The 13,384-nt window shown below is 40.3% G+C and overlaps 1 protein-coding gene across 6 annotated transcripts in view; it reads right to left on the reverse strand.

The window, feature by feature from the left end:
- Positions 1 to 13,384, reverse strand: part of pde10a (phosphodiesterase 10A) — a 56,339-nt gene that overhangs the window by 12,389 nt on the left and 30,566 nt on the right. For 3 of the 6 annotated variants that reach the window (XM_044215478.1, XM_044215477.1, XM_044215479.1), the window contains exons 2-6: positions 12,512 to 12,643; positions 2,870 to 2,898; positions 1,535 to 1,658; positions 600 to 649; positions 342 to 482 (exon numbers count right to left, since the gene is read on the reverse strand). In XM_044215478.1, coding sequence (XP_044071413.1) covers positions 342 to 482; positions 600 to 649; positions 1,535 to 1,658; positions 2,870 to 2,898; positions 12,512 to 12,643 — 476 coding nt within the window. Of the gene's footprint in view, positions 1 to 341; positions 483 to 599; positions 650 to 1,534; positions 1,659 to 2,869; positions 2,899 to 12,511; positions 12,647 to 13,384 lie in introns of those variants that run through there. The other 3 variants (XM_044215480.1, XM_044215482.1, XM_044215481.1) reach the window with 3 other exon arrangements.

A 13,384-nucleotide genomic window follows, 5' to 3' on the forward strand; every position in this document is an offset into this window, starting at 1 on the left:
TAACAATAGAGGTCAGTGTAGCAGGGCAAACATTTCTGTCTTTGAAGCTGTGTTTGCCACTCTACACCAGCTATAGTGTGATAAATGTCAGAATGTCTGCCACATGCGTATGTGCTTAAAGAATTTCAAGTACCCATGAATTCAAATAGAAAAAAGTATATTTATATTTTTAGCTTGACAGTGCTGAGTGCAGGTACCAGGTGGTGATGAGCATGGATGATTAAATTAAACATATATAGAGGGCAAAAAGAGATCTGTAATCAAACATCACAGCTATGCAGTGTTCTAAGAGTTCTTCTATCATGGCTAAATCTGTACTGGTTGCAAGACAACAGCCTTACCCCCATGATGTCCTCTACTAGCAGTGTTTTGCGAGTCTTGGCAACATGAGCGGCAATGGTTGTCCCAAATGCAATGGGGCCGGAGGGGATGAGGCTTGGAGGGCCATCCTTGGCCCCCGTTGGAGTGAACATACATAAACTCTATTGATAAGCATAGACAAGAACCGAGAGGGAAACAGAAATGAAAAAAAAGTAAAATACATGCACACAACTGCATTAGTGTATAAAATGTATCCAGCAAATGTCCTCTGCACTTACATTGTTGCATTCTCCCAAGAAGTAAAGTGCAAATCCATCGGCTTTTGTTGCTGTAGAAATAAGAGACACGCAGGTCACGTGTGTGTAGTGCAAGTGCTTTAATCCAGTCCAGTAACAACTGACATTAGCTGTCAGTGTATGTCCATGTTACATTCTCTCATATAGATGTGTCCCACAATAAATGACAGGTATACCTGAAAGGTAAAGTGTGACAAGGTGACAACAGTCCAGTTGCAATCTAATAACAATCTATTAACAATGTCCCACATAACAACGAGGGCACTCTGACCGAGGGTTTTGACTGCCATCCAGTTCATCTCATTCCCAGTCCTCTTTTCCAGTCCCTTTTCACACTGATATATAGGTCATGTTATCATACAATGTGACAACAGAGAGACCGGTGGAGCATCAGTGAATACACAGATGATCAAGAAGTTAATGACTAGTGTGGTTTGGGTGAAATGATCCTTGGTTTGACTCTTTGATGACATGCTAATATATTTATAAAATGCAATATATCAGACTTTGACAGGGTTAGAATGATGAAGTCCTGGACTTGTCTCAATTGTTGGCCCCCATTAAGAAACATTCTAAAATCATACAGATTGTTTGATCTGGGAACTATTCATTTATGAATGCTTACTGCTTATTTTATGTATTTATTTTTCTTATTGGAGCAGCATATGGGTGGGGTTCACCACAGTGGGCAATTCAGTTGGTGTCAGAAAAGTACACTAAAATTTACAAAACTCTCTTCTTGGGTTATTCATCACAGCAAATCCTCCTCTTAAAACAAATTTTCAGCAAAAGTATTTAGAGGATTTGGCCCCTGTCTCATAGAAAGATGTTTATACAAACACTTGTCATTATCAGTTTTTTTCTCCAAAACAAAAATTGTATGTTCTCAGTGATCATTAAGCGGGATCTACTTTTACCTGTTTTGATGATGTTGCACAACTCATAGAGCAGGAGTTTGTTGTCTCCTCCAGTGTCCAGACGCTGCTCCATGTAGCTGTTGAGTTCGTACACCACACCCTGCATATTTGAGTCCTGGTACTGCTGGACGCAAGACACACGGAAATTGCAACTCCACAGCCTCACATAAACACTGATATTGAATTTCAAAATTTAGCAAGTGTTACGACAAAGAAAAAACGTGACAACAACCTGCATTCTGTACTGCACCCAGTCTAATGTTACTGCAGCAGCTAGATACTAACTCAAATGAGAAGATTTTTATTTTTTGAATGAAAGGGGATTATCTTCCTGCCATTCACAAAGACAGAGCCATTCATCACCCTCCGCCCCACCCTTACACTCCCCCCACAGCTCTGATTAGAGCCCTCGTAGGCTCTGCTGCTCAGCCTGAGCTTAAACGTGTGGTTATGTAAGAGGCAGACCTCCTGCCTTGTACGGAGCCAGAGAGCCGTCTCTTTCTGCGCCTGCAGAGAGGACAGGACGGCAGGGAGAGTGGCGCTCTAGAAAGCCTCCCCCACAGGACGCCTTCTATCCTCCCACATCCTGTTTGCACAGACGTATAGATGACGCACTGAGGGGTCGAGTGGCCCTCGTTTTTGTTTTCTGTGTGTATGTGTGTGAAGTCCCTTCTACCCGGCTCCAGGGCCCTGCTGCTCGTACTGACACCCGGCCTCCCAGGGGCATGATGGTGTCAAGATGACAAAGGCGTGAACATACGTATGTGGAGCACAGGGGATCTACTCTTTCCCATAACTTTCTTGCCGACTGTGTCATACGTGACGAGTGTCCAATGCAGCAAAACATTCATTATTCTTGTTAATTATCTATGTGATGCTGACCTTAAGACTCACAGAACCTGGCCATTTCTGCACAAGTCCAGTGTTAACATCACAAGCATCACTTGCATCCTACCAAAGAGTGCACAGGTATGTTGTAAACTCTTTCATGCTTTTTATATTTTTCAAGTCAATGAGACAAAGTCACAATGGCACTGTTCTAAAGAAAGTAAGCACAAGGACAAACAAAACTGTTGTCAAAGAGCATAGTTAATCTGCATCTTAATTAAGTACACCAGGACATTTTGCAGTTATTGAAGGACAGTATTGAGTTCTGTGCTGTCCTTGAATTCAGCCACAGTGTCCATTCTAAGAACTCAATTAGTCACTAAGGTTAGCTTTGGGAATTAGGGGGCAAGGTAATAAAGGCATAAATTATCTACAATGCGTGAAACTATAAAGTGAAGCTTCATGTGTCACATAAATATGTACATATAAAATTAAGCAAAAACCTACCCTGCTGACTTCTTTAGCGGACGTGTCATCTGTAAAGAGAAAAATCACAATGTTAAAAAACAACTTGAAAAAAAGTGAAGATTCTGTTTTAGGATCAGATCTGGTATTCTTAACAGGTGGATGAGACATGAAGAATCAGGTTGTGTACAAACGTTGACTTTTTTGCTGTGCCACTACATTGTAGCTAGCTAGCTGGCTAGTTCTGTAGGGGTTACAGAGTAGATAGAGTTACAAGTAGACAGCTTAAAGCGAGACGATATAACTTAAAGATAAAATACATACAAATTTAAACTTTAATTCATGAGTAATAAAATACTTGCAGTATTCAATATACTTGGAAGGAATGTTGCCGCTAGCTTACTTGGTCTGGTATAGCTTATGGCGGCTAATGTTAGCTAATGTTAGCAAACTTGAGATAGACATTGCAGCTGACATCACTGAGTCTGTTTGCAGACTTGAGGACTCTTCTACCAGCTGTTACACAATGTTTTGGCATTTACAATTAATTATCATATGTGGCCACAGTGGCTGTTAATTAATATCGGTTAGTGAATAGGATTTGATATGAGCGTTGTTTGTGTTAATAAGCTGGCGTAGCAATTAAAGCAGGAAGTGAGTTGATGCTAGACTGTCTGTGAAAACTCCATTCTTACAGCCCCTGCCGATGTGCCACTGAGCAAAATACTTAATTAAATGGTTAAATGGTGGGAGCCTAGTCTGTGTAACTATGCAAATGTAAGGGCAGTCATTGCTGAAAAAGAGCACACAAGCACAATCAACATTGTCTGCATTAAAAAGCTGAAAAGCAACAGGGTGAGCCACACAGAAGTCTGACCTGGCTGTCTGAAGGTTGGGTGGATACTCTGCAGTGCTTTCGTGCACCAATGGATTACAAAGGCACAACACCAGAAGCAGCAAGTAAGCAAAACCATATGTTGTCCTCTCAACAGTAGTCAGGTGAATGGTAAAAGAGCAAATGCAAAAAATATGCAGTGTTTAATGCATTAATATACATTATTTAGAAGTTATGGAAGCATTTTTCATCTAACTTTGATGCAGGGAGACATTTACTTAAAGTATGTTCCTTTTAAAACAGAATTAAGAGGTATTAATTTAACTTGACAAGTGCAAAATTGTGTGGCCTCGAGTGCAAATTCCTGGTGTGATTTCAGGCTGTTGGAGAGACAGTAGACATACGACTATCGTCTTTGGACGTAGACACTCAAGTATGTGATAATAATGAAAGCATCAGCCAATCATAACAGTTTCTGGACTTATAGTCTGGGAGTGGGGTCTCGGAGTGCTACTTGGGATGAAGATAAAACCATTCACACAGCTCAAGCGGTTCTTCGTTACACATGCATCAACAGCACACGAGAACAGTAACTGCTCTTTGGTAACTTTTCATGTTATCAAACCATGCAAAAAGCTGGCTCTACTGAAGTGCTGACTTGAGCTGGTCCTCTTTTGAACATGTGAAGAAAGAAATTACAGCCAGCTACATTGTTTGTTGTTTTAAACATTCCTCCAGTATGCTATGAGTTTCCTAACTTAGCCATGAGAGCTATTTTAGAGTGAACCCCTGGCCGGGCATGACGTCAATCAGAGGACAGAGAGCTGCACTTGAAAAAGACTTCAAACCCCTTTGAATAATGGAAAAATACAGACAGAATCTTTTTTTATGACTTGTTGAGGCCAAGAATATTCTGACATGAACCTCTTTGAAGGACAAATTACAAATACAGTAGGCCTATTACCTGTTAGAAAGTAACATTTATATATACTAGAGAGCAGCTTAACACCACCCATTTTAACACAAACACTATGATAGAGTCATTGACTGATTTTTGGATTAAACCTAATCATACCCTAAATTCAACACATTAACATTTAACAGGAAATATGAATAACAGACAAATGACAGTTGCCACATTTAATTCACTTTAACTGCATGACTATTTTTATTTGCTTATCGTTGATGTATCAAGCTTGGCTGTCGAAGGGACAAGCGGCATTGCACCTCTCTCGCTTACTGGAGGGGAGGGGGGCAGATAGGTCAGGACTGACAGTTCAAAACCAAATGCAAGTAGACAAAAACACAAACACCCAGGTCGTCAGGTGATGCAACTGCAGAAACTGCAAACATATAACATGCTATTACTATTAGTGTTATCCACAATGAATGATATTAGATCTTGGTGCCTTTTTTAAATAAGGTGGTGCAGTCCTTGTTGGTGTGCCGAAGAGCCACCTCTTGACATGAAGAAACGAAGAAGGTATACTTTTTTAATCCTTCGAGGGAAAATTCAGTTTCAAGGCATTGTAGTGCCAACACTGATACATCATATCATATCAGTAAAATAGTATGGTGATGATGATGATGATCATATGATGTTATCTTGTTATAAAATGATGTGCAACAAAATGATTCTACAAAAATGTTTAACATTAACATGATGTGTTAAGCTCTTGTTTTACATATTAAAAGACAAATATTATTATTAATATATATCATAAATCAATATCACATCCCTCAGTCCTACACAAGATCCCATTCCCAGAGGTATTCCCTCTGCCAGGGCTTGTGGGTCCCCCAAATACTTAAAGTATGGCCTGGAGGAAATGGTTGCAGGCTATACCCTGTGTGGTGAAATGCAAAACCTGCCTGGGAACCACTGCAAGCAAATGAACCAGTTGCCTGCTTTGCCCAGTTCCAGTAGTTTCTTTAAAATAAACATGCAGGGCCATGCACACGTTCAGCAGGTGCAGGTCCAGCATGGCTCGCATATTCCTGGTTTTCCTAGAAACCAGAAAATAGCTTGAATATACTGTATGTATTGTATGTTTGGCTATGCTCTTGTTTCTTGCTGACGAAAAGTAAGTGGGTGAGAAAATGTGTAGACTGTTCCATTTTGTACAGCCAGCACCTATAACATAAAATAGGCTCCAAAATATATAAAACTGACAGTTAGCCTGTCCTGTTTTGCAACAAAAACATCTTTGTTTCATCAGGTATATGTCTGGGGATTGACCCTAAGGATACAGCTACCACTAGGGCAGAGAGGGAAGGTATGTGTACAAGTGTGTGTGCATGTCTCTGTGTTTTTTGGCACCACACGATGTGGTCAGCCATTAGCACAAGGACAGAGACCAGTAGTAAACACAGGAAGAGAGGGCCGACATGTTCTTCGAAAATATACTGCCTGCTCACTAAGCAGTGAACACTAAACACAACTGTCTAGCAACTCTTGAAACCAGCAGAGGCTGAACAGACCTCTTCTAGTAACTTCATCACTCCATTCAAACGTTTCCTGAACTGGAACAACCAACCTCAAATGTTTGTCAGGTGTGCAGCACTGGGATGTTTAGCTTTAAGTTGGCAGGTATCAGTTCTGGATACGTGCTACTCTGACTTACTCTCACTAACCAGTGTTTAGTGCGTATGGCTCCTTTTGAAGGTTTGGTTTATATGATCAACTCATACAGTACTGTATGTGTGGATTCTGTCTGCCATCCTACATAAAATGTTAAGAATAACAACATTCACATATTTTGTCAACAGAATGAGAAGGCTGCATGGTTGTTGTTTCCTTTGTTTTTGTGCATGCTATTAGCAAATGTTTTAAAATATTAAGTTGTTTATTATATTCTTACTTTCACAGAAAGTCCTGTTGTGGTACATTAGTTGTTCTCATTGCTCAAGACCAAGAATATTAATGTGCATCTTGCACCAATGTAACAGTTAAGACAGAGGAGCAGGCAGCTGTGGCTGGAAAGAGAAAACACTCTCACGGACCATTTTTGGAAAAACAGAACAAACAGCAAAGTTAAAATAAATGGATGAGCGTGACGTCAGACAGGACAAACCCTCTCCTAAGTCTGGATGTAAAATTTTATTCTAGTTCCATCACCACAATAACAGCAAGAGGGTAAAAGCCCTTTTACACCACACAAGAATATCTGTGCAAATTATTTGCGCATATTGATTTCATGGGATGTAATGAAAGCTCTTGCGTCAGTGTGGGACATTTGTGTAGCAGCATTTGAGCAGCCCCCCCCCCCACTGTTGTTGTGGATTTCTGTGTGGGTTCAACCAATAACTACTCATCAGTTTAATCAATGTTTGCTCTGGACCCGCTGTGACAAGTTTGCATACCCTTTTTTGTGTATCTTTTTCATATTCACATTGCACTTTCTACATTACAGTGGCGTGATATGGTTGCAAGAATGAAAACTAGATCTACTGCTGTTACAGCTGACAAGTACTTAAATTCATAAAGTGATGAATTGATTCCATAAATACTGCATGAAAAGAAGTGGCATTTTAAATCTTTTAAGGTACCAAAGTGCAATTAATAAATAATAATAATGATAACATTTATAATAACAATAAACTGAAATTGGAACAAATAATGATTAATATAGATATATAATGTAGCTAAAAAATCTTTATAATTATAATTAATTATAATAATATTAAATTATAATAATTTGTATCATAATCATGCAGTCTTATCTCTTTTGATTTCTGGAAACCGCTGTCAAAGAAGAGAGACGCATACCCAAGCACATACACACCAACACACAAAGCCTGCAGTTCACATACAAGCACAAATGTCTCTGGTGAACAGCTGATGAGACATGGTGCTAAATGATTTGAAGAAGCACCCAGAACACATCAGCAGTCCCGCGCTAAGACCTTTCACTGGGGAAAAATCCCTCAGTCAGCTTAATCTAATGTGCACGATACTTGATGGGTGCTTTATTGATCTGCCGCCAGGACGGCCAGCTAGTAGTGACTCAGCGGTCAACATTGTCGACCTAGTGGTCGTCCTGCATCAACCTGCTCATGGAGGACGTGCAGCTGCCAAAAGCAGCAGTTGTCTTCTTCTGTGCCATGCTCCCACATCTCCACACAGCTTTTTTACTGCTCATGTTAATCTGTATGCAGGCCACTCTTTAAATCCTGTTTAAAGAGAGGATTAACTAACTGTCAGGTAGTTTATTTTCAGTTTATCAGACAATTATCAACAACTTTGAGAAATATATTTTCTGGCATTCAGAAGATACTTTAATGTGAGCAAAGATGTTTACTTTTTAACAAAAACTTTGTTTGGCATCTAATTCTTTTATATAATTTCAGACAAATCTAGAATGTTTTCTTCCCAGTGTTTCAAACAGGATCCACTGAGCGCTGTGTAGGGGGCCTCCTCCTCCCTCCTGATGGAAAGCCCTGCAGGTGAGACAGCTCTCTTATCACAGTGGCGGTATGAGGTTCTGCTACACAAGCACATCTTTGTCTGCTTGCGACTGCCGTCTAAACACATCTGAGAAACAGTATCAGCTGCTTAACAGCTTGGCCTAACTCTTGCCCTCTGGAGCCCGGGCCAGAAAGGCTGCAGACTCACTCAGAGTTCTCATTCACTTCAAATTTGTGAATGATGTTCTCGTCATGAATACTGACAGTATTACTGACAATACTGATTTTGTTCAGATTGGTGCTGCAGTGATTAGCCGATTTATTGACGGAAAAATGTGGTTATTGATCACTTAAGTTATCTATCAGCCAAAAATTCAAAATGTCTTCTAGCCTCTCAAATATAAGGGGCATTAAATTGCATATGTTAAGAATTTGGGCTGTTGTTTGGACAAAACAAGTCATCTAAAGCTGTGACCTGGGCTCTGAAAACACAAAATGGTGATTTTTCTGACATGATTAATCGAAGAAAATAGTGAACAGATTAATTAGCAATGAAAATAAGTTAGTTGCAGACCTAGTTCAGATATAATGTCATTTTGACACATTATACTGTATCTGAACGGCTCATCCTTGTTCACAAATTTAGGGAATGAGGAAATATGAATGAAACACAAAATGTAAAAAGTGTACATCCACAAAGGAAGCATGAAAATACAAAAAAATTATCATTGTACATTGTTACAATTATAGCAACAATAACTACTACAATAAATACTTTAACACAATGCAGACTTTATCCAGCCTTCACCCACAACTCTGTTTGTATGAGCAGAAGCTAAAACGCCTGACACAGTTGTTACATATACACTGTGCATGTGTGTGTGTGTGTATACATTGCAGAAGGCACAGATGAGTAATGAGGGGCCTCTGGATGAGAGGGTTTGGGATTTATTAATTACCCCATGACAGTGTATGGTGTGAAGTAAATATTGCCAGTGGGGCAGTGGTCTAGAGAGGTGAGATGGTCAAATGACATAAGCGGGGGTTTTGGGAAATCGTGTTCTGCTCACTGTGTTCACTAACAGGCTGCTGTATCTCTCTGTTGTGACGCACCAACATATGCCTTGAAAGCTGAAGCCTAATATTGATACATAAATCCAACTGTAGGAAGCAAAGTAATAAACAAGAGAACAATACAAGAAACCTATAATTCAGTTATTGTGACAAGGCACATTTGTAATATTACCACACAGCAGATTCAATGCAATAACAAGTGTGCAAATGTGAAGCTTTTTCTGGAATTACCGGCTGTAACACAACCTTTGCACAAACACACACTCACACACACTTGCGTGTATGCGTACAGACAAACTGATTTATGTAATCCAATGTAGCACATCACATGATAAGTGAGAACGGGACTGGCTGCAGGGACTGCTTCCAGGAAGCAGTGGTTATCTCAGTGATGATCACATGATGACAGGTCCTGCTGCTGCTGCACTCATAAACAATATAAGATCAATTTGATCTCTAAAAAGTGTCATTCAAAAATGGACATAGAAATACATCTTTAGAATAAATTAGCTACTTTTATCAGTACAAATATAAACAGGAAAAGTCCTGCTTCTTTAAAACAAGGGGAGAAATGTGTCAAATAAATCTACAAGTCAGATTCCAGCCATCATCCCAACACAGAGACCATTCAGCCTGTGTGATGGACCAGAAATTAGACAGTGCTTGTCATTTGAGTGGATACAGCCACTGAGAGGGAGACACAGAGAGGCTTCAGAGTGGTGCCTAAGTGTCTGCTCACAGTGGTCTAACAGAGGAAGTGGACTTAGAGTGATATTACTGATGCGATGTAAAAATCAACCTCGGAGAGAGACATGGCTGATTATTGATGTTTTCACTCTGAGTCTGGTCGCCTCATGCACAGCTAAAGAGCCCAGCTGCACGGAGCTAGTGGCTGAACATTGTTCAATACCTGCATTTTGTGAAGTAATCTAACAAGACCAACTCAGCAAGCCCAGTGTGAGTCTTGGGTGGTCAAAACAGACTACATATACTATGTAATTTTAATAATATTTTACATAATGGTCAAAACGGCTACTGTAGGTCGCTGTTACTGTATTTTTTAATATATATACACTAACACTCAACATCAAGTCAATGTAAGGTTGAGGAAGGGAATGCATTCAACATGTTTGTTAGACGTCAAGGACGCAAACAAACATTACTTTTTAGTGGGAAACACTGAATATACTGTAAATACAACCTTGTTTGTTTAGAAGAAAACTCCATGGGGTACCTTTAAAAGAGTACTCCACCGATTTAGCATTGTACTCCTATAACACTGTCGGACTCACAATGGATAAAACAGGATTAAAAAAAAGGATAACACCCATAATGCAACTCAATCACCAACAGTTTGGTCTGAGATTCGTTTGTGTAATATCTATTGTATATATTAGGATTATTATTATAATTATTATGGGCACCATCAGCTATTCACTGACAGGCATTTTTTGAGCGCAGCATATTAGATACCTACATATGACCTACATTCATCAGTAAGTGATGGTGCTTTATCAGAACTAGAGGTATGCAGGTGGGCAAATTTGGCAAATGCTGTTTATAACTAGATGTACAAGTGTTGTAGCTGTTCATTACAACGTGGCAAAAGCTGCAGTATGTCCCTGATATTCTGTCATCACATAAAAAACATTGTTGACAAGCTAAAAATGTGATTTACTCTTATATCCGTTCAATTACTTGATGTTGCTCACGGGTGCTGTGCTGTATTGTTTCTGATGCTCCACTGTGTAACCATTTTACCTGGAGCTTTACACCTATCAGGGGATCAGTCATATAGTTTGCATTACTGTTGACCACTTTCCAAAACATGGCATAGCACTTCAGACTTTTTCTCCCTTCCAGGAGGTTAGCATGCATTTCCAGACAAAATGGGAATCAACTTTGAAATTTTAAACTTGCTTGAAACATGTGATCCGTCATAATGAACATCATGTCTGCTTTTGTTTTTTGTCAGTTTTATGTTATGGCTGTGCAGTAACGCAGTGCAGACTTCTGAGTCTCTGTGCAATGATAACTTTGACTTTGTTCACTGTGGTGGGCTACCAGTTTTAAGTCCCTACAAGTTGATTTTCCTGAAATAAATGGAAACCAGTGGCTCAATAGAAGGGAGGTAAACACAAATTTAAAATCTTAAATGCTAAAACCTGCTTTGAAAAAAGCAGTCATGTTAAGTATAAGTAATTTGTAGTAAACAAAATGGTTCGTGTGGTTCTTTAAATTATTGAGTCTTCAAAAAGCATGGGAAAACTGGAGTTTTCAATTAAGAGCTGATAAAACTTGACCTTTGCACTGAGGGAATTTAGTTTCATGACTCATATGATAAATATGATGAAAAAGACAGAAACATAAGCCGAAAGTATTTCGCCTTTCTGCTCTGTGATTAAGTTTTGTGAATCAGCTTTCGGCTTTCTACAGGCTTCATCTGCTCTGACTTGAACTACATGGGTGAAATTAGTTATTCCTACTTGGCGCCTGCAAGAATGATTAACATTAGGGCCTCTATTTGGTACCTTTCAACCTAAACACACACACACACACACACAGACACATACACATATATACTGTATACAGGAAACTGTTTCAAATGTAGGCTCAGATTTGAGAGATCAAAATGTGACAAATTCATCCTCCGCCAGTTTCCCCCTTCACTTCAACACACCCACACCCTGAGCCAGCACAATCCCCATCTTCATCTCTCTACCCTCCCTGGGCCCCCTCAGCCGGCTGCATGTCTCTGGAGGTCGCCTCTGACGTCAGCAGCTCGACTGGGCAGAGTGCCAGCCCTGTGGGCCCTTGATGGATGCGGTTGGTCTGAGAAGCAGTCCGCTGTGTATGGAGCACACGGCACAGACTCAACTCGGCCCGCTCAAACACATCTAATGACCCGTAAACACCCGACATGCCCGTTCCCTCTCCCTTTCTTCTGTCTATCACACACACTGACGATTAAAGGAGACACATGTGAAGATGAGTGATTTGTATTGCAAATGGCCGGGATAATAAATACAACCCACAGAGGCACACTCGGCTCGGCTCTGGTTATCCCTTGGTCTTTAAGAGAAAAGGTTTTATTTTTCAGCGCAATAAAAGCAAACGACTGACGTGGCTGCAGATATTCAGGGCAGCCTGTATTTGTGGTTGACTAGTCGGGAACTCATATGGGATTATGTGAGCTAAAAAGTACAAACATTTAACCAAAGAAAAATATTGCAGAAATTACAACTGTGCGTCAATATACTGAAATCCGCTGATCCAATCATTATGTCACAGTGATCCAGAGAGCTGCAGCATGTGTGCGTGTGTGTGTTTCCATGTTTGTGTATGTGTGTGCGTGGGAGTGGGTATACCTGCAGGCCTGCTGCTGGTCTTCTTCTTCAGCCATCTGTCCAACGTCTCTGCACTCACACTCTCCAGCACAAAGTCGTCCAGCATCTGCGGGTGCAGCGAGAGGTAGGCCTTCACTTTCTCATCTGTCAAGCCTAAAGAGCATAGAAACAAAACGTCTTTTAGGTCACGCACTACACAACTCTATTCATGACTAAGCAAAGTGTAAAAATAAAAAAACAACGCTGGGAGATGTTGCACAAAATCATGGAAATGCTAGAAAAGTATATAGTAAGTAGTATAGTAAGTATATAAGAGGATGGAAAGAACAAAATCAGAATCAGAAATACTTTATTGATCCCTGAGGGGAAACTCTTTAAACGTCATAACATCATAAATATCATATAACACGCTGCCAAAGGCCCACAGTGTTCCTGACAGTCACCCAAACAAATGCACAGGCTAGAAACAGCCAAAGGTCATTTCTTTTTCTTTACTGTGAGGGGAGAGAGTGGCAGCAGCAGCGCCTAGGTCCCAGCTAAAGCTCTCAGATAGCCGGGCTAGCTCACTTATGTTTACTGTAAATCTGTGTCTCCAGGGATAGGAGCCCCCAACAGAGGCAGCAGGATAAAGGAGGACTCGATTGTGCTTAATAGGCAATTAGGTTCTTGAGAGCTCGCTAAGTGCTGCTGTTTACTGTCTTTGTTGTCAGGGAAAAAAGCCATTTGCCAGACCATCGTTAAGGGAAAGTTGTTTTAAATACACCCGCTGGCGTCCGAGAGCCGTCATGATGCATTAGGAAACCATCATGTTTAGGTCACTCATGCAAATGGACTGTGTTTAAAACAAAGACTTGTAACGTCATGAGACTGCGAACTCAACGCTGCATGAAATGC

Source organism: Siniperca chuatsi, linkage group LG11 (genome assembly GCF_020085105.1).
Source record: "Siniperca chuatsi isolate FFG_IHB_CAS linkage group LG11, ASM2008510v1, whole genome shotgun sequence".
NCBI classification, from domain to species: domain Eukaryota; kingdom Metazoa; phylum Chordata; class Actinopteri; order Centrarchiformes; family Sinipercidae; genus Siniperca; species Siniperca chuatsi.